We start from the raw sequence: 20,819 nt of genomic DNA on the forward strand, positions 1-20,819 counted from the left end.
GCCTCTGCAGCTGCTACACCCTCCCACCTGGGTTGGCCAGGCACAGGGGGTTCCAGTCCAGGAGGGTTCAGTGGGAGCAGACCCCGTCTCATACTGAGGTCAGGGCAAGGGCCAAGGCCCAGCTGTGTGGAGAAGGGACCAGGAGCCCCTGCAGGCCCTAGGGATCCACCTGGCTGACCATAGGCCAAGTGGCCTCAGAAGCTGCACCCCCAACATGGTAGGGACGGAAAGCTCCTCAGAGAAGAGGGAAGGGGCAGCCTTCACAGAGCAGGTAGCTATGGGGAGGGTGGTATTATCTGCATGTTTACCAGGGGAGTGTTACACCACGGGAGATGTGTCTTTCCCAACTGAGAGCTGGCCATTTTCTCAAGGGATCTTTTCCAGAAAGTTTGGGCCAAAAACTGGGGGTGCATTATACACGGGAGCACATTTTACATGGCAAAATACATATGAATGATGAGGAAGCAGCCATAAAAAGATGGAGAGGGCAGACAATAAATTCCAGGGAGAGCAAACAGTTGGTATAAAAGACCAAAAGGAGCTTGATGTGCTGGAAGAATCAAAAGGAAATGTGGTTGGCAAGAGAGGTGCACAGCAGGGGCCAGAGCATCTAATTGATGCTTCTAGAAAGATGTCCTAGCTACTATGTGGATACAAATCATCCGAAATGGGGGCAGAGAGAAGTAGGAACACCTGGGAATCATTTTGGAAGCCAAATTGGCAAGATTTCTTGACAGGTTACGTATGAGGCATGAAATTTACAGATTTGGGGACTTAAACAATGGAGTAGAAGGTGGTGCCATAGACTAAGATGGGTCTCACTGGGAAAGAATCAGGTTTTGCATGAGGGTAACAGGGAATCAAGATTTCGCTTTGGAAAATATTGAGTTTGAGATGCTTATTAATTATCCATGCAAATTAGTAAGTCTTAAGTTGTGAGAAAGGTCATGGCTGGAGGTCCTGGCACCTGGATGGCATGTAAGGCCATTGGACTGAATAGTCATCAGGAGAGTACTGAGAAAGAATAGAATTCCAGTAGCCTAGAGGGGTGCTACCTTTCACAGGTTGAATAGAGGAGGAGAAGACTTAGAATGAGCTACCAGCAAGAGCAGGAAAACCAAGAGTGTATAGCATGTAAGGATAGCAGACACCACAAGAAGTGTTCAAAGAAGGAGGGAATGACTGTGTCAAGTGTTGCTTCAAAGTCAAGTACATTAAGTCAGTCAGGAAAGTGATAGTTGCATTTGGCAATGTGGAGTTTACTGAGGGCTGACAACAGCCTCAGGACTGAGCCCTGATTAGACAGGACAAGGGGAAAATGTGGAGCATAAAGTATGAGCATCCTTGTAAGAGGTTCCCTTGAGAAGGGCTGACCACAAATGGAGAGAAGCACAAATGATAGACATTAGGGCATGATTGTAAGCTGATGGGAATGATCAAAAAAAGAAAGGCAGAAAGGAGTTCAGTAAAACAGAAAGGAGACAGGGAAACAGAATAAAGAATGAACTCTTTCACCATTTGAGCATCGAAATAATTAAGTACAGTAATGAATTATAAAACTATTTTGAGAAAAGTAGGAATTCCTGAGTTGACACCAGTAATAAATAGATGAATACGTAAAGAAATGGAGGAGGCGGAAGGGCTCTGGAGCAAATGTGGAAGGAATATTAGAGTTGGAAAATCATTTTCAATTATCATATCAGGCAAAAATCATAACTGGATGCTAAATCTAGAGGGAAATATTGATGAAGAGCAGGCTGTTTGTGTCTTCCCACAGATCACTGATTTGGAAAGAAAAACCAATAGTAACTACATAGTGAAGAAATTAAGACAATATCTCAACCAGGTGGTCAAAATTAACATCACCAGTGAAGAAGAGATGGACACCGCAAGCTTCCAAGATCAAATATCCTAAGAAGGACACAATGTCATGGCCCAAAATGCATAACCTGAACCTAATTATGGGAGACATCAGACAGACCAAAAATGATTAATGTTCTATTAAAAAGAAAAAGGAGATGAGGTTTTCTGTATTCAACCCAAATCTCAATGTCATAAAACACAAAGAAAGGCTGTGGAAATGTTCCAGACTAAGAGACCAAGAGACGGGACAACTAAATGCAATAAAACCCCCTAAACACCATCCTGTACTAGAAGGAAAAAATGCTGGGAAGCATGTTACCAGGGCTATTGTCAAAATTGGAGTACAAATGGCAGATTAGATAACAGTATCTTATCAATGTTAAATTTCCTGAAGTTGATAACAGTACTACGGCTATGTAAAAGAATATTCTTATTCTTAGAAAATTCACACAGAGGTACTTAGGAGTTAAGGCCATGATGTACGCAACTTAGCCTCAAATTACTTCAGAAAATAATTACGTGCATGAGCAAGAGGGCAACTGATAAACCAAACCGGGTAAAATGTTAATAAGACATGAATCTGGATTAAGGGCATATGGGTCTTTTCTGTACTGTTTTTGGTTTTGTCATTTATTAGTAAAGTTTTAAATCATTGCCAAATAAAAAGTAAAAAACATATGCATACCTCTTTGGGAAGACAAAGAGGATGAGGGGTCCAGACCCCAGAAAAGGAGCCAGTGTTTGGTACCTTAGGGACATTTCCTCCATGGTTTCAAGCAACAGTGGGGTACAACTGTATGTGTGCAAATGTGGGCGTGTTGGGAGTGTGTATAGTGGGACTTCGGGGAGCCTCCTGTCTAATGAGCTGGAGTCAGAGCTGATATGGAAGGGGCAGAGGACATAGATGGTATAAAACAGCTGTTTTGGAGAATGGAAAAGCAAACCCACTAGGCAAGCAGGGCAATGTTGAAGGCTTATTTGAGGTTTGTTAAGGTCGGGAAATGGACCTAGACATTGGTATTTATTTTAAAAACTCCTCAGTGATATGGGCAGCCAGCTTCCAGAATCCTGTGCTAAGGTAGGGCTTCTCAACCTCAGCACTATTAATGCTTGAGCCAAATCATTTTTTGTTGGGGGTGGGGGCTGTCGTGGGCATTGTGGGATGTTCAGCAGCGTCTCTGGCCTCTACCCACTAGATGCCAATAGCACTCCACCCCTACCAGTCATAACCAAAAATGTCTCCAATATGGATACTGCCAAATGGCCCCTGGGGAGCAAAATCATCCCCAATTGAGAACCACTATGCTAAGAGTACAAAAGACATAAAACATTAACCACCTGCTCATATAAAGGTCAGGAATTGTGCACACTTATTGCTAACAGCATTGTTGTGGTCAAGAACACAGGCTCTGAGATCAGGTGGTGTGTATTCAAACCCTGTACCACTACTTACTTACCTTTTGTATGACCTTAGACAAGTTACTTAACTTCTCTGTGCCTCGGTCTCCTCATCTGCAAAATGATAATGATCATACCCAATTCAAGAGCTTGCAAGGATTAAATGCATTAATATGTGAAAAGCTCTAAGAGCAATGCTTCCTCAGTAAATAATGGCTATTAACTACCATCATTATTATCAGGGGGTCAGAAATACAGTGGACGCCAGATGAGTATCTGATGACTAATGAACCGCTTACATTAATATACTCAATGCTTAACCTGTAGAAATTTCAACACTAAAATTGAACAGAAAGGCCAAGAGCATTCAATTTCTCTTGATGAAGAGAGAGACTTTTTCTAGATTCTAGGCACATTCATTCAGTCATTCAACACATGTATTACACACCTACTATGTCCCAATTGTCTAAGTCCTGACAATACAATAGTGAGCAACATTCACAAAGTCCCCACCCTCCTGGAACATATATTCTAGCAGGGAAAAGATGATGCAGAATCAGTAAACAAACAACTAAACAATATAATCGCAATTAACAGTGCTACAAAGAAAACTCAAGTGGGATAAGAGAACGAACCTTTCCACTGCTAGGTAGGTAGGTGGGAGGCTGTGTTAGAATGAGGTTAAAGAAGACCCCAAATGAAACAAGGGAACAAGTTAGGTGAGTATAAGGTGCAATGGTGTTCTAGGCAGGTGCACAGCCAAGTGCAAAGGCTGGGAGACAGGCAGATGAGAACAGAGGAGGCCACAGGTGAGACTCTGGGTAATGACTAAGTGTGGTAGAAGGTCATTAGAGGGTTTTGAGTTCTCGAGTTACAAGCCTCAACAGCATTTACTGGCTATTCTGTGGGGGCAAGAGTGGACACTGAGAGACTGGCTTAGAGGTAGTTTGGATTATCTCTGGATCTAATAAATGAACTCACTCTGCATCATAGCAGGATCTCATATAAAATGAATCTGTCATGGACATAATCCAGCAGTTTGGGGACTTAGAAACTAAATGAACAGCTTTATAAAACAGTCTTTCAAACTGTAGGTCATGAAATCGAATGAGTGGTCAATCAGTTTAGAAAATCATGACCATGATGAGATGAAACAGAGCAAGACAGAAAAGAGTTGAAAATAACAGAATATATTGCACACAGGAAAAAGAGTTAACACTTGGTGAGATTTTGTTTCAATTATATACAGGTATGTTTGTACTGGGTTGAAATATAAAGTGTACTTCTCACTGTAAATGGCGGGCCAAAAAAGTTTGAACATTAGGAAAAGCTATCTTATTTGGATTACAGGTTATAACCAATCTCTTTATTCTCTCCTTCCCTCAAAGCACTCAGCATCCCAAATGAGAACATTATAACAAAGTTCCAGGGCGGTGCCTGTGGCTCAACGGGTAGGGCGCCGGTCCCATATGCCGGAGGTGGCGGGTTCAAGCCCAGCCCCGGCCAAAAATAAAAAATAAAAAAAAAACAAAGTTCCAAAGGTAGGTTCTTCATAATCCAAATAAGACAAACGAACTCAATGCTTTATTTTTTCCTCCAGGGAGATCAAAATATGAACCTCCCAAACCAGCAAGACTGACTGATCTTAAGCCTGCTAGGCTTTCAGTGAAAAAAAAAAAAAAAATTCCAAGCAGAATAAGAAAATTTTAAATTAACCTTTAGACTTAACAGCAAGGTAAAAATGGAAAGAAACCTGAAGATAATGATGGTAGGTAGCTATGAGAACCCTATAGCAAGCACAATACTTAAGGGTAAAATATTAGAAGCATTCCTACCAAATTAAAAGATTACTATTATATTTAACATTATCCTCGGAGAGAAGCCAACCCATTGAGGCAAAAAAAAACAAAGTGACGTAATATTGCTGGGAAAATCCCTATACTATTATGAAGATAATTTGATTGTGTGCCTTGAAAATCCAAGAAAACCAACTGAAATATTATGAGAAGTAAGAAAAGTTCAGTGAGATGGTTTGAAGACAAGATAGACCTATAAAAAGAAATTAAACAGCCTTCCTACTCAATAATATAGAAAATGACGCTGGGCGCAGTTTCTCATGCCTGTAATCCCAGCCCTTGGGAGGCCGAGGCAGGTGAATTGCCTGAGCTCACGAGTTCAAGACCAGCCTAAGCAAGAACGAGACCTCATCTCAAAAAAATAGCCGAGCATGGGGCGGCGCCTGTGGCTCAGTGAGTAGGGCGCTGGCCCCATATGCCGAGGGTGGCGGGTTCAAACCCAGCCCCGGCCAAACTGCAACCAAAAAATAGCCGGGCGTTGTGGCGGGCGCCTGTAGTCCCAGCTGCTCAGGAGGCTGAGGCAAGAGAATCGCGTAAGCCCAAGAGTTAGAGGTTGCTGTGAGCTGTGTGATGCCACGGCACTCTACCCAAGGGCGGTACAGTGAGACTCTGTCTCTACAAAAAAAAAAAAAAAAAAAATAGCCGAGCATTGTGGCAGGCGCCTGTAGTCCCAGCTGCTTGGGAGGCTGAAGCAAGAGAATCGCTTAAGCCTAAGTTTGAGGTTCCTGTGAGCTATGACAGCACAGCACTCTACTGAGGGCGACAAAATGAGACTCTGTCTCAAAAAAAAAAAAAAAAATGAAATGGGGGAAAAGGATACAATTTCTAAAAGAAATAAAAATTACCTTCGGGCTGGGCGTGGTTGACTCATGTCTGCAATCCCAGCACTCTGGGGGGACGAGTCAGGCAGATAGCCTCAACTCATGGGTTCCAGACCAGCCTGAGAAATAGTAAGACCCCCCCCCAAACCCTCTCTCCCTGTCTCTAAAAAACAGCCAGGTTTGTGGGCGGGGGTCAGGGGTGGGGGCTGTAGTACCAGCTACTCTGGAGGCTGAGACAAGAGAATTGCATAAGCCTAAAGGTTTGAGGTTGCTGTGAGCTGTGACTCCACAGCAACTCAGGCTACCCAGGGCAACAAAGTAAGACTCTGTCTCAAAAAAAAAAAAAAAAAAAAAAAAATTACACATGAAAAACAATCTAGGACAGTGGTTCTCAACCTGTGGGTTGCAACCCCTTTGGGGGTTGAACAACCCTTTCACAGGGGTCGTCTAAGACCATCCTGCATATCAGATATTTACATTAAGATTCATAACAGTAGCAAAATTAGTTATGAAGTAGCAACGAAAATAATTTTATGGTTGGGGGTCACCACAACATGAGGAACTGTATTAAAGGGTTGCGGCACTAGGAAGGTTGAGCACTACTGATCTAGGAATTCACCTGATAAGAATATGTAAGACCTACAGTGTGGTATAGACATAAGGACAGACATACAGACAAATGGAACAAAACGGAGATCAAAAATAGATACACACAAACACAGTCAACTTTTGGCAAAGAAGCCAAGGGAATAAGGGAAAAGCAGGGTCTTGTCAACAAATAGTATTAGAAAAACTGGATTTTATATAGAAAAAAGTGAACTTGACCCTTAATTCATGCAAAAATTAATTTGACATTATACTCCTACATGTAAATGATAAAATAAACACAATGATAAATATAAAGTATCTAGAAGAAAGCTTAGGAGAATATCTTGGTGAAATTGGGGTAGACATATTCATTAGACAGGTTACTAAACATGCTATCCATAGAAGAAAAACCTGCTAAATTAGGCTTTATCAAAATTGAAAACTTCTGGCTAGATGCAGTGGGTTCATGCCAGTAATCCTAACACTTTGGGAGGCTGAGGCGGGTGGGCTGCCTGAGCTCAGGAGTCCAAGACCAGCCTAAGCAAGAGCAACACCCCATCTCTACAAATAGCTGAGTGTTGCAGCGGGCACCTGTCATCCCAGCTACTCAGGAAGCCGAGGCAAAAAAATCGCTTGAGCCCAAGAGACTGAGGTTGCTGTGAGCTATGATGGTACAGTACTCTACCCAGGGCAACAAAGTGAGGCTCTGTCTCTAAAAAAAGGAAAAAGAAAAAGAAAAACTTATGCTCTTCAAAAGAAATATCATTAGAAAAATGAAAAGGCGGGAGGCGCCTGTGGCTCAGTGAGTTGGGCGCCAGACCCATGTACCGAGGGTGGCGGGTTCAAATCCAGCCCCGGCCAAACTGCAACAAAAAAATAGCCGGGCGTTGTGGCGGGCGCCTGTGGTCCCAGCTACTCCGGAGGCCGAGGCAGGAGAATCGCCTGGGCCCTGGAGTTGGAGGTTGCTGTGAGCCGTGTGACGCCACGGCACTCTACCCGAGGGCAGTACAGTGAGACTCTGTCTCTACAAAAAAAAAAAAAAGGAAAAATGAAAAGGCAAGCCACAGAATTAAGCATTTGCAGTACGGATATCTCACAGAGAACTTGTATATGAAGAACTCTCATGGTCCAATAATCAAACACAAAGAGGAAAAGAACCCAGATACTTCAAAGACATGCAAATGACAAAAAAGCATACAAAAAGATGGTTGACATCATTAGGGAACGACAAACTAAGACCACAGATACAAAGAGATGGCCAACATACAAAGAATATTTTGTAATTTTTTTTTAAATTTTACAATAAATATTTTGTAAATAAAGGTACATTTAGCTACCATTTCCCATTTTCCCTATGTAAGATAACTTTAGGGGCGACTTTTGCGACACCCTGTAGATGCCACCATAAGCCTGCTAGAAATGACTAAAATAAAACAAAGAGGCAGCAGTACCAATTGCTGATGAGGATGCTACGTGACTGCATTTCCCAAGCATTGAAAATGGTGTAGCCACTTTGGAACAGTTGGATGTTTTTTGATAACATTAAACTTACCTACAACACAGTCATCTTACTTCTAGGTATCTACACAGATGAAATGAAAATTTATTTTCACACAAAAAGCTGTAGGTGAATGTTTATATTGGCTTTATTCATAATCATCAAAAGTTGGAGAATGGATAGACTATGGAATATTACTCAGCAATAAAAAGGAACAAATTGATCCATATGACATAGATAAATCTCGGTGCATTATGCTAGGGGAAAGCAGCAGCCAGATACTGCAGGCCACATAATATAAGAATTCATTTGCAGGACATTCTGGAAAAGTTAAGTAATAAGTAGAGAAAACAAATCAGTGGTCACCAGGAGCTGAGAGTGGTAGGAAAGGTTGAGTATAAAACGTCAACAGGAATTCTTCTGTATCTTGAAGGTAGTGGTGGTTATATGACTATATGTATTTGTCATAACCTCTAAAACTATACACTAAAAAGTGAATTTTACTGTAAGTAAATGATACCTCAATTTAAGAAAATGGAAGAGACTCAAGAATTAATTAAACAGCTTTGTAAAACGGGAACAGTGTTCACCAGAATCTTATTTGATTAAAGGAATTTACTTTATGGCAATTTTCCTCAAACGTTGGCCCACTTCTTAAGCTCCACTACCCACATCACATAATGCCCCTCAAGTGAGTTCCATGTAAACTAAAGACCTACACATTTTTAAATCTGTAAACATTTTATTTTTTATTTTTTTGTAGAGACAGAGTCTCACTGTACCGCCCTCGGGTAGAGTGCTATGACGTCACAGCTCACAGCAACCTCTAACTCTTGGGCTTACGCGATTCTCTTGCCTCAGCCTCCCGAGCAGCTGGGACTACAGGCTTCCGCCACAACGCCCGGCTTTTTTTTGTTGCAGTTTGGCGGGGGCTGGGTTTGAACCCGCCACCCTCGGAATATGGGGCCGGCGCCCTACTCACTGAGCCACAGGCGCCGCCAAATCTGTAAACATTTTAAAATACCTTTTTTTCTACCTTTTTTTGTTTGAGGCAGAGTCTCACTTCATCGCCCTGGGTAGAATACCATGGCATCATAGCTCATAGCAACCTCAAACTCTTGGGCTCAAGCGTTCCTCTTGCCTCAGCTTCCCAAGTAGCTGGAACTACAGGTACTCACCACAATGCCCGGCTAGTTTTAGAGACGGGGTCTCACTCTTACTCAGGTTGGTCTCGAACTTCTGATCTCAAATGATCCTCCTCCTCAGCCTCTCAGAGTACTAGGATTACAGGCCTGAGCCACAGCGCCAAGCCTTTTTTTTTTTTTTTTTTTTCTATCTTGAGGTAGGGAAGGACTTTCTCAGTGAGACATAAAAACCAGCTCCCAGGTTTTTACTAAAGTCAGAATTCCTCCTTTCTATTATTCTGCACTATTAACATTACAGAAACACACACACCCTCCTTTTTATAATTTAATTGTGTCTTCCCAGTTTGTATTGTGTATTTGAAAGTGACCGGGCACTCTCAGGCAGCAAAATGGAAAAATGTGTTTGTCAGTTTCATCTGAGCAATGAAAGCATCAAGAACTTATGTGTGATGTCTCCCCTCCAAGTCCTCACAAGGATCACATCAGCCATGGAAAATCAGCTTCTTTGCTGGCTCTCCCAAACGCCTGAGCAAATTCGCTTGGCCACTTCTGGAAGGCTGTTCACAGTATGCAAAACACAGCAGCTTTCCTTTCCCTACCAAACCTGCCAATAAAATGAAATTCCATTTCTCAGACTTTTTCTCCCTCTGCTGAACATATCCATAATTAAGAGTTCAATTTTTTCTTTTCTGTATACCCAACATTTTTTATTTTTTTTCTAGACAAGTACACACATCTGGAACCTGTGTGTTTTTGGCAAAATTTATTCATCAGACAAAACCCACTGATGCTAGTCTTGCATGTCTTCAGAGCTTTTCAATAGCTAAATTCGCTCTATTCCCCTTTTAATGAAAGTCACCTTGCAGGGATGTGAGAATGATAAAAGCAGAAGGGAATCTGATCGGGGCTGGTATCCCGCTGAGGTCCTGTAAAACAATACCCCTGAATACCTACAAAATGTGGCTACTTTTTGTTTTCCAGCTTTGCATTTGAGCGGTGAAAGCAGCCAAACCAAGCCATGTCCAGTTCATTTTAGATCTTAACTAAGCAAAATTCTATCAGACACTAAATAGTCTCCCCCAAGCCTTTGGAAAAACATACTCCTTGTCAATTAATTTACAAATTATTTCTACCTCAAACATCAAGCTCTTAATAACTTGTTAGCTATTAATACTAATAAAGCAATACATTTTGTAATACCTTGCATGCCTTGGGTTACCTTTTTGGATAGCCAAAGAAAAGCTGACAAAGATTGGAGGAACTGCACATCAAGCTGGTCTCCCCTTAATAAATCTTTAGTCCCCAGCACCCACCAGCTCAAACCCTTACCAAAGAAATGGGTCTTTTTTCCACTTATGTCTATTAGGCATGATGAGCTACAGTTTGTGGGGCCCAGTGCAAAATGAAAATGCAAGGCCCACTGTTCAAAAATTATTCGGAATTACAGCAATAAACTAAGGGCAGGTAGCATGCCTTACCCGTAGAGCCATCTTTGGTCTCAGATAATTTATTTGCCCAGAAAGTTGGGAAGAAAAAGTAAAGTATTTTGCTATTAAATGAGCACTGAAGGTGGTGATCAAAATACTTTACTCCTGGCCGGGCGTGGTGGCTCACGCCAGTAGTCCCAGCGCTGTGGGAGGCCGAGGCGGGTGGATTGCCTGAGCTCAGAGGTTCAAGACCCATATGAGCAGCAGTCAGCCAGAGTAAGACCCCGTCTCTACCAACAACATCAAAAACAGCCAGCACCGCAGGAGAAAGAAGAAAATCAACAAAAAAGGAGTACTTAGAACAAAGAAGAATGAACAAGCACTCTGAAATTAAAAATTAAAAAAAATTAAAAAAAAAATACTTTACTCCCAAATATATTTCTTTGAATATTTTACGATAGTTCTTTGGAAGACCAGAAAACAAAAGCCACCCTGCAAAACTGTCCTCTGTCGGAGAGATTTGCATTTGTAGAGTTGCTGCATAGAGGCGGACAGGTTTCCGCGGAGGCTTTCCCAGGTCCGGAACTAAGAAAGATTAACAGAGACTGACACCTTTAAAGGTCTGAAACGTTTACCATTCCTTCTTCCCCACAGCTGCACCTGGCCAGCAAAGGTGGTCTTGTTATGTAAATGAACATTTACACACCACCTTCACGAGCCAGGCCGCCTCTCCTCTAGGCCACCCCCATACCTTAATAACCCATTTTTAGCCAGGCTCTGAGCCAACATTTTTTCAATAACCTCAAGATCGCTTTCTGTACTCTTGGGAGGGGAGGGCTGTAATTCTCCCCTTCCCGTGTGCACGTTAATAAATTTATATGGCTTTTCTCCAATTAATTTGTCTTTGGTCAGTGAATTTTTCAGCGAACCTTCAGAGAAAGGAAATTCTTCCCTGGGCCCCCTAAATAGCAATCGTTTTGGTCCTGCTCGGTGGCTCACGCCTGTAATCCTAGCATTCTCGGAGGATGAGGCGGGTGGTGTTTAGCTCAGGGGGTTCGAGACCAGCCTGAGCAAGAGTGAGACAACCCCTCCTCCCCGCCCCCCCGCCAAAAAAGCCGGGCGTTGTGGAGGGCGCCTGTAGTCCCAGCTACTCGGGAGGCTGAGGCAAAAGGATCGCTTGAGCCCGAGTTTGAGGTTGCTGTGAGCTATGACACAACAGCACTCTACCCAGGGCGACAAAGTGAGACTCTGTCTCAAAAAAAAAAAAAAAAGCAATCGTTTTAATGTGTCTAAAGGTAGGTGTGGCAAACAGGTTGTATGTATAGTCTTAGGACCTCATCTCCCGATCTCCCACTTTCCCTAAGGTTTTCAGCCTCCTGGACAAGTACTTCTGTGGCGCCTGCTACATACAGCGTGGTCCATGGAGCAAAGGCAGCAACTGTAAGCTAGTTAGAAATGCAGACGCTCGGGCCCCACCCCAGACCTGCTTAGTCAGAATTCATTTTAACAACATCCCCGGGGGATTACTGTGCACAGTACAAACCAGTCACTGTCACTGTCGAAGCCGACACGGAAAACCAGTCTCCGGTTTTCTCTGGCTCTCAGGAGGTCGGTCAACTCTCTTCTCCCCTCTCACTTTATATATAGAATTCCGGAGCCTCGAAACTCAAATCCCTGCCGAAATGCGCTCCCCCGAGACCACCGGCCTTCCCCTTCCTGCGGGCTCACCCCCTGGCTCCGGGCTGCCGCTCGGTCCCTCTGCGGCTGGGGCCACCTGTACGGGGCCCCGCCAGGTGGTGCCGCGCCCGCCGTCCGGCCCAGACGCGTTCGCGCTCGCAGGCACAGCCGCATCCGCGGGAGTCGCGTCCCGCGACCGCCCGCGCCAGTGAGGCTCGTGGCTTTGTTTCCCGGACGGGTGGGGAGAGTTTGAGTCCACTCAAAGGTTCTGGATAGACGCATCTCCCCTCAGAGGCCCCTTTCCCACAGCGCGCAGTCTCCCACCGGCGGGGCGCCGGCAGCCCCCGGGACTCGGCGCTTTACCCCGCAACTCGGGACGGCCCCGGGCCCAGATCAGAGCGGCAGCCGGGCGGAAGGAGCGTTCGCCCCCGCCGAGCCGTCGCCCTCCAGGTCTAGACGCTGCGCCCGCGCCTCCCGCGCCTGTCGCCAGCTCTCGAGGCTCTGTGTCCGGAGCCCGAGGCGACAGCCCAGTCCCGGCGCCGACCGCTTACCTGCCGGTCCCGGCGGCCCGGCTGACTGCTGGCGCCCTCCGGCCCTCCTTTTCCCCTTTCCCTCCGGCCGCGTCCCTCCTCCTCCTCCCTCCCGCCGGCTGGGCGCCGCCCCCGCCGCTCCCGGACAGCGGGCCCGCCAGCTCGCCAGCTGCCCAGCGCGGCGTGGCGCGTCCGGCTCTCTGCAGCCGCGAGGCTGGGCGCGGAGGTGGGAGCGGGCGGGGCGCGGAGGAGGAGGGTGTGAGCGAGCGGCGGCCGGCTGGAGCCCGGCTGGACGCTGCGGGCATGCGGAGTCGGGGGGCCAAGTGGGAGTCGCAGGCCTGGCTGCCCACCCCCTCGCGGCCAGCGCCCCCGCCGCTTCCCGGCTCCCTGGACCGCGGGACCCTCGGATGCCGCGCGTCCGGCCCGGCGCGCTCCTCCTCAGGCCCCGACTTCCAGACCTAGCGGCTCACCTTTTAAGGGTCGCTCTAGTACCCAAGTGCCCGTCCCACCATTTTAGCGCGGCGCGCTGTGATAGGTAGGAGTACCGAGGTCGAGGTCGCGGTCGCCCCTCTGCCAGAATATTCCTGAATGCAGAGACCGCTTGAGAGGGCGATTCGGAGCGACCAAAGAGAAACGTCCTGGGAAAGGATTCAGTTCTATGGTGTCCTGGTGAAGGACGTAATCCACTAGAAACCGGGATACCTAGAAACTGGGATCCCCAGCACTCTTCTTGCTGGGGGGCGGAGGGGGCGATATGAAGTGGCTTGTCCCTGGTCCCCTCTACCTTTTCTTTATCAGCATCTCCTCGCTCTGCACATTCGTAGAATTAAAACTAGGTCTGGATAAGACTTACAGATGACCTGAGCAGCCTGTCAAAGTACCCCATTTACAGATAGGACAGGGAGGCTTGGTTCTACATACAAGTTAGGTGTAGAGATCGCGACAAAAAAAATAAACGGCCTGAATTCCCTCTCTGGCTCCTTTTACCGCCCTCTCGCCTTCTCTTCATAGTCAAATGACACCTGTATTTGCAAAATGCTTTATCACTTTAAAAAGCTTCAGTTCTCTTTCATTAAAATATGCAGAGGAATACGCCATTTTTATTTACAACTAGAACAAAATTCTGGATTCTGAACTGCATTCACAGCCCTGGAGAAACGTTTATAAAGTAAAAGTCTGCAGGTAACATCCTCACCGACTCTGCCATATTAGACACATCATGGGGGAGATACTGCTTTACAGAAGGCTTTCAATTTGTTTTGCAAACACCAACTTATTAACACTCACAACATTCTAGCTGGATATATGAATGCACAGTGTTTTCAAAGAGACTTTTGACTGGTTGGATTAAGGAGAGTGGAGGTCAAGAAGCCCGTCCAGGTTACATAACAAGTTAGAAGTTATGATAAGAGGGAAACGGTGTATTTGATAAACAGATTCAGTGTTACTCCAAAGGGTTAAGTTATTTCCTTCTGAATTAACTTGACCCTTATGTTTGGTCCAGGCACCCTGGTTCATACCTGTAATCCTAGCACTGAGAGGCGGAGGTTTAGGATTTTGAGACCAACCTAAGCAAGAACGAGACCCCCATTTCCATTAAAAAAAAAAATAGGCTCAGCGCCTGTAGTTCAAGCCTGTAGCTTCCTGATCTGGGCTCTGGTTACATGGATATGTTATGTTCGGGAAAAATCATCAAGCGGCTAGGGCGCCAGCCACATACACTGGAGCTACCGAGTTCAAATCCAGCCCGGGCCTGCCAAACAACAATGATGACCACTATAACCAAAAAAAAAAATGCCTGACAGTGTGCTTGCTACTTGGGAGGCTGAGGTGAGAAAATTGCTTAAGCCCAAGAGTTGGAGGTTGCTGTGAGCTGTGACACCACAGCACTCTACTCAGGGCGACAGCTTGAGACTCCGTCTCAAAAATAAATAATAAATAAATAAATAAAATAGAAAAAAAATAGCCAGGTGTGGTGATGTGTGCACCTTTAGTCCCAGCTACTGGGCAGGCTGAGGTAAAAAGATCTCTTGAGCCCAAGAGTTTGAGGTTGCTATGATGACACCATGACACTCTTCCCAGGACAACAGTATGAGACTCTGTCTCAAACACACACACATACACACACACAAAACCACTTATGTTTGACTTACTGTAAAATTGTCTTCATATCCGGAGCTCTCATACACTGCTAGTGGAGTACAAATTGCTACAAGCATTTTTTTTTTTTTTTTTTTGTAGAGACAGAGTCTCACTGTACCGCCCTCAGGTAGAGTGCCGTGGCGTCACACGGCTCACAGCAACCTCCAACTCTTGGGCTTACGCGATTCTCTTGCCTCAGCCTCCCGAGCAGCTGGGACTACAGGCGCCCGCCACAACGCCCGGCTATTTTTTTGTTGCAGTTTGGCCGGGGCTGGGCCTGAACCCGCCACCCTCGGCATATGGGGCCGGCGCCCTACTCACTGAGCCACAGGCGCCGCCCGCTACAAGCATTTTGGAATACTCTTTGACAGAATCTATGAAAGCTGAGTGATGTACAACTACACTGTGTATAACCAGCAATTCTCCTTCTAGGTATATGTTCAACACAAATGAGTTCACATGTTTGCCAAGGGATATGAGATAGACTATCATACCAATACATTTGTAATAACCCCAGATTGGAAAGCACTCAAACCAAATGTCCATCAACAGTGGAAAAGATCGCAGGCATCATGGTGGTACGGTCACACACTGGAATACCAGACAGCAATGAGAAAGTGTGAGCCACTTCTATGCTAAACGTAGATCAACCTCAGAACCAATGTTGAGTGAAGGAACCCAGATACAAAGATGTAGATACTGTGATTTCATTTCTATAAAGGATAAAATAGGCAAAACTAACCTATGCTGTTAGAAGTCAGGACAGCAGTGGGTAGGAGAACTGGAGTAGAATAACAAGGAAGAATGAGAAGGGCTTACAGGGTGCAGGTAATGTCCTGCTTCTTGATCTGGGCTCTGGTTACAAGGATCTGGTATGTTCATGAAAAATCATTGAGCTAACCACCTATGACCTGTGTGCTTGTCTATATGTATGTTTCACTTCAGGAAAAAGCTTAAAATATGTATAGTTCTTATTAAAAGTATCCTGATTTTTTGCTAGGCACGGTGTAAAATGCTTATAATCTGGGAGGCTAAGCAGGGTGGATCGCCTGAGTTCAGGAGTTTGAGACCAGCCTGAGTAAGAGCAAGACTCCCATTTTTACTAAAAATAGAAAAAAGTAGCCAGGCATTGTGGAGGGCGCCTGTAGTCCCAGCTACTCAGGAAGCTAAGGCACATGGAATATTTGATACCTACTGTACCCTAGTAGGAATCACTGGTTCTATCTTTTTTTTTTTTCTTATAGTTGGGGATTCACTGACGGTACAAGAAACCAGGTTACACTGATTGCATTTGTTAGGTAAAGTCCCTCTTACAATCATGTCTCACGCCCCCAAAAGTTGTGTCACACACCAAGACCCCACCCTCCTCCCTCCTTCCCTCTCTCTGCTCTTCCTTTCCCCCACCCTTCCCTCCTTCTTTCTCTCTCTGTTCTCCCCTTCTGGGCAGATCCCACTAGCCAGAGATGCCTGGAGTCTTCTCTCTCCAGTCTCACTGTGTCCAATTGCAAGGAAGCTGTTACTGGGCTGCCATCTTGCTCCTCCCCTCCCACCCCACCACTGGTTATTTCTTGATTGATCATTTCAGTCTCTTTCTCAGGGTCTTTTCCAGCTTCAATAATATGTTTCTTGAGTGTTGATGATCAAAGCACATTGGATTCCAATCATGTCTTCCCTGATCAACCTATTTATACTTTCAAACTCCTTCCCTCACCTCTCCTGTTCCCTCTCCATTTCCTTGCTTAATTTTTCTCCATAGCCTAATCACCAAGTAACATATGTTGCTTACTTGTTTTGTCTATTGTCTGTCTGTCTCCCGAAAAGACAAGAGGTAAGTTCCATGAAGGCAAGTGTCCCCCCATTTTGTTACTGCTATATCTCCAGTGCCAAGACCTGTGCCTGGCACACAGTTGGCAGGAGTATTCAAGAAGTAATTGATGAATGATGTTTAACTATGGATTTATATCAGAGGAGGCAATGCTTTTTTTGTTTTGTCTTGTTGTTTAACCAGGCACCTCCATGGATGGTTTTGACCATGCTTGAGAGATGTAGGGAAGGAAAGTGTATATTGATACTGAGGCTTGTACTCTCTAAAATTGGTAGTACCAGCAACTTCCCTTGATCTTTTGCTCTGCTCCTTACTTTGCCCATCTGTATACTCAAGAGTAGGAGAAGGAGAGATTAAAGAGAGAGTTTCAGAAATGTTGGTGCCAGGGCCTTTCCTCTCTTAGATTTGCCTCTGGATGGACAATGTTCCCAGGGCAGGCTGGGCAAATCATCACAAAGCAGGCTACTAAATAGAGTTTCCAGGGACACTCTGGGACACTGCCCTGTCTCCCCCACCTGAAAAAGAAAGTTGAAAAATACAAGTTATTCTCCAAGTTACCAAGTTAGGTGCCCAGTTTCCCTCTGGGGAACTGCTGCCCTGGCAAGGACAACAATAAAATTCCTTTCTTGCAAGTGGAGAGGTGAGACTCTAAGGAATAACTTCAGTCTCTTGCTTTTTGTTTCGTGCTCTTATTCCTCCACTCCACAAAGTGAAATGCGATAGTAGCATAATTTCTGTAGCTTTTCTAAGAAATTCCTCTTTGCTGGCACATAGAAAGGACTCTCCTGGGTTCCTGCCATTGGCCATGGAACTTTAACACATTGTTGTTGGCTCAGCTGGGGAGCCAAGATGAGTAAAATATTCTCTAAACTCCTGTGGAAACACATAGCAAGTGTTTCCAACCATACTGTATTATTTGACCCAAAATATTTTCCCCCCTCCTATTTGCCAGTCCATGTGTTACTTCTCTCAAAACTCTAAGTGTCACTCCTTTCCCAAATCCCACAGCTATTGCATTACTAAGAGGGTCTAGGGCCACACTAACTAGTTTTTTGACCTTCATCAAGTATGCTCCCTTTTCTGGGCCTCTGGTTTCACATCTTATGGAAAGAATGTATTAGAACAGTGTTTCTCAAACTTTACAGATGATCAAGATCATCTAGAGCAGTGGTTCTCAAACTGTGGGTCGCGACCCACAGGAACTGTATTAAAGGGTCATGGCATTAGGAAGGTGAGAACCACAGATCCAGAGGGCATGTTAAAACTGATGGCTGGCCCCACCTTCAGACTTTCTGATTGAGTAGGTTTGGGGTGGGACCCCAGGATTTACATCTCTGATAAGTTCTCAGGTGAGGCTGCTAGTTCAGGGACTACACTTTGAAAGACATTGTATTAGATGAACTCTTATAGCTTGTTCTTATAGCTTGTTCAGAGGTTCTTACAGCTTGTTCATACCATAAGTGTATGATCAGTCTGAGTCAGGGCTCTTTTGGTTGTAAGTGACAGAAACTTGACTAAACCAGCTGAAGTAAGAAAGGAAAATTATCAGCTAACATATCTGGGAAGGACAGAGGTGGAGTGGTTTCTGGATACAGGAATTCAAGTGATGTCACTGGGTTTCTTTCTTACTCTCTCTTACTCTCTTCCTCTGTCTCCTCCACTTTCCTCCACCCCCCACCCCTCACAGTTGGTCCCCACCTCCTTCTCCACAAGGGCTTCTTTCATGTTAAGCAGCATGAGGCATGGCTGCAGATGCCCCGGTTTGCATTAGGCCCAGCAGCAATCCCTGAAAAGAAAGAGCACTCCTGCTCCTCGGTTCGGTGTATATTCATCCCAGAGATTGGCTTGGCTTGGACTACACAGTGAGGAGGATAGAGTATTATCATTGGCTAAGCCTAGGTCACATGCCCCTTCTTGAAGTCAGGGATTAGACTAAAGCATTATGATGGGCAACTCCCTTCTCAGACTATAACCTCTAAATCTGTCTTGTTCATTGCCATATTTTCAAGAACTACTGCGTAGCACAAAGCAGGTACTCAAGAAATATTTGTTGAATGAATGACTGATACACCTCTTGAGTAGTGTAAACCTTTCTTAGTGAATCCAGAGAACTTCAAAATTGATGATGCTATGCATTCTGGGGGTAGACTTGAAAATTTTCAAGAATGTCATGAAACTTTACTGCACTTAACCAAAGTACAATTTGTTGTTCATTTCTTTGTTCCCTTGTCAGTAGAAACTAGAGGTATGTTGCTAAAACTCAACATATCCATCACCCCTTACATTCTTTTGGGTTTCTGAGGCTCATTCTGATCTTGCTTTGTCTCGGGAAACATAGTCACGTACTCTTTTTCCTCAGAATAATGTAAATTAGTGGGCAGCGCCTGTGGCTCAGTGAGTAGAGCGCTGGCCCCATATACCGAGGGTGGTGGGTTCGAGCCCGGCCCCAGCCAAACTGCAACAAAAAAAATAGCGGGGTGGTGTGACGGGAACCTGTAGTCCCAGCTACTCAGGAGGCTGAGGCAAGAGAATCACCTAAGCCCAAGAGCTGGAGGTTGCTGTGAGCTGTGATACCATAGCACTCTACCGAGGGCGATAAAGTGAGAATCTGTCTCTACGTAAATAAATAAATAATGTAAATTAGTTCTAAATTAGAGCCTCCTTAGTTTCTTTTAGGAAATGTCATATAGGCTTTTGTAAATTGATAAATTAACAAGTTTTAAATTGTAGGTTTCTTTTTTATTTTTTTTTTAAAGATAAACATCTTTTCCCAACTCCAGCATGTATTACAGGGGCTTCTTTTTAGTATATTTGCTAAATCAAGGGATATGCGTTCTTTATCACAAACACTGACGCTTTGGGACCCTCAATTTTATTATATTTAAAAGAACAGGATTGAGTTAGGTCAATGGTATGCAGATTTGCCTTCCCATTAAAACCACGGAGGGAGCTTAGATAATGCTTAGATCTCATCTTCAGAGAATCTGATTTATATGACATCAAGAGACGTCATGCCTTGAGATGCAAAGATCTTGATGATAGAAATGAGAAGAAAAGAAACCCTACCCTTTGGGGGCTGGCCTAACCCCTCCATTATATCTGGGAACATTCACAATCCTTGCTCCCAGCATGAAGATCTGAGGGTGTGGGTATTTAGCAATCTCTGTCCAATATAAGAGAGTGGACACTGGCTGTGGATATCTATACCTCTGAGGACAGTCACCAGCGAAGACCCATTCCTTTGCCGCCCTTTAATATGGACAGAAGTTGCTTTGGCACCTGCTTATAATGTCAAGGATATACCTTGTCTTTAGAAAAAAAGAACACCAATATCTAATCTTCTGGATCCTTGCTACTTCAAGTGTGGATTGGGGACCAGTATTGACCTTCACCTGGAAGGTTGTTAGAAATGCGAACTTGCAAGCCCCACTCCAGACCTGCTGCTTCATAACTGGTATTTTAATAAGATCCCCAGTGATTCATATGCACATTATAATTTAAGAAAGGCTGTTCTACATATTTTTACACAATATCTTCCTATTTCATATTTTTAAAAATTGATTTAAAAGAATATTGACTTTTCTTTTTGAGACAGAGTCTCACTTTGTCACCCTCGGTAGAGCGCTGTGGCATCACAACTCACAGCAACCTCAAACACTTGGGCTCAAAACAGTCCTCTTGCCTCTGCCTCCGGAGTAGCTGGGACTACAGGCGCCCTCCACAGTGCTCAGCTATTTTTAGAGACAGGGTCTTGTTCTTGCTCAGGCTGGTCTCAAACTTGTGAGCTTAAGCAATCCACCCCCCTTGGTGAATATTGTCATCTTAGCCTATGCTTTTTCTCCCCTCAAAACAAATTTTTAAAACCCTCAAACTTTAATATTTCATTTTCCCTCATTTGGGAGGAATACTACCCCCTCGATTTACTAATTTTTAGTCATACACTTTATTCATTATTCCAGAAAGTGACTCTTTGTAATATGAGGGTGTAAGACTGTTCCTCAAAGCCCCCTGAGACTGTGTGTAAAACCATCAGTCACACCCCTTCTGAG

The 20,819-nt window shown here is 44.6% G+C and overlaps 1 protein-coding gene across 1 annotated transcript in view; it reads right to left on the reverse strand.

Annotated features, from left to right (window-relative positions):
- Positions 1-12,332, reverse strand: part of ADGRG2 (adhesion G protein-coupled receptor G2) — a 125,423-nt gene extending 113,091 nt beyond the window's left edge. The window contains exons 1-2 of the mRNA XM_053579801.1: positions 12,325-12,332; positions 11,088-11,181 (exon numbers count right to left, since the gene is read on the reverse strand). Coding sequence (XP_053435776.1) covers positions 11,088-11,122 — 35 coding nt within the window. The 5' untranslated portion in view covers positions 11,123-11,181; positions 12,325-12,332. The remainder of the gene's footprint in view (positions 1-11,087; positions 11,182-12,324) is intronic.
- Positions 12,333-20,819: the final 8,487 nt, after the last annotated feature.

Source organism: Nycticebus coucang, chromosome X (assembly GCF_027406575.1).
Source record: "Nycticebus coucang isolate mNycCou1 chromosome X, mNycCou1.pri, whole genome shotgun sequence".
Taxonomy (NCBI): domain Eukaryota; kingdom Metazoa; phylum Chordata; class Mammalia; order Primates; family Lorisidae; genus Nycticebus; species Nycticebus coucang.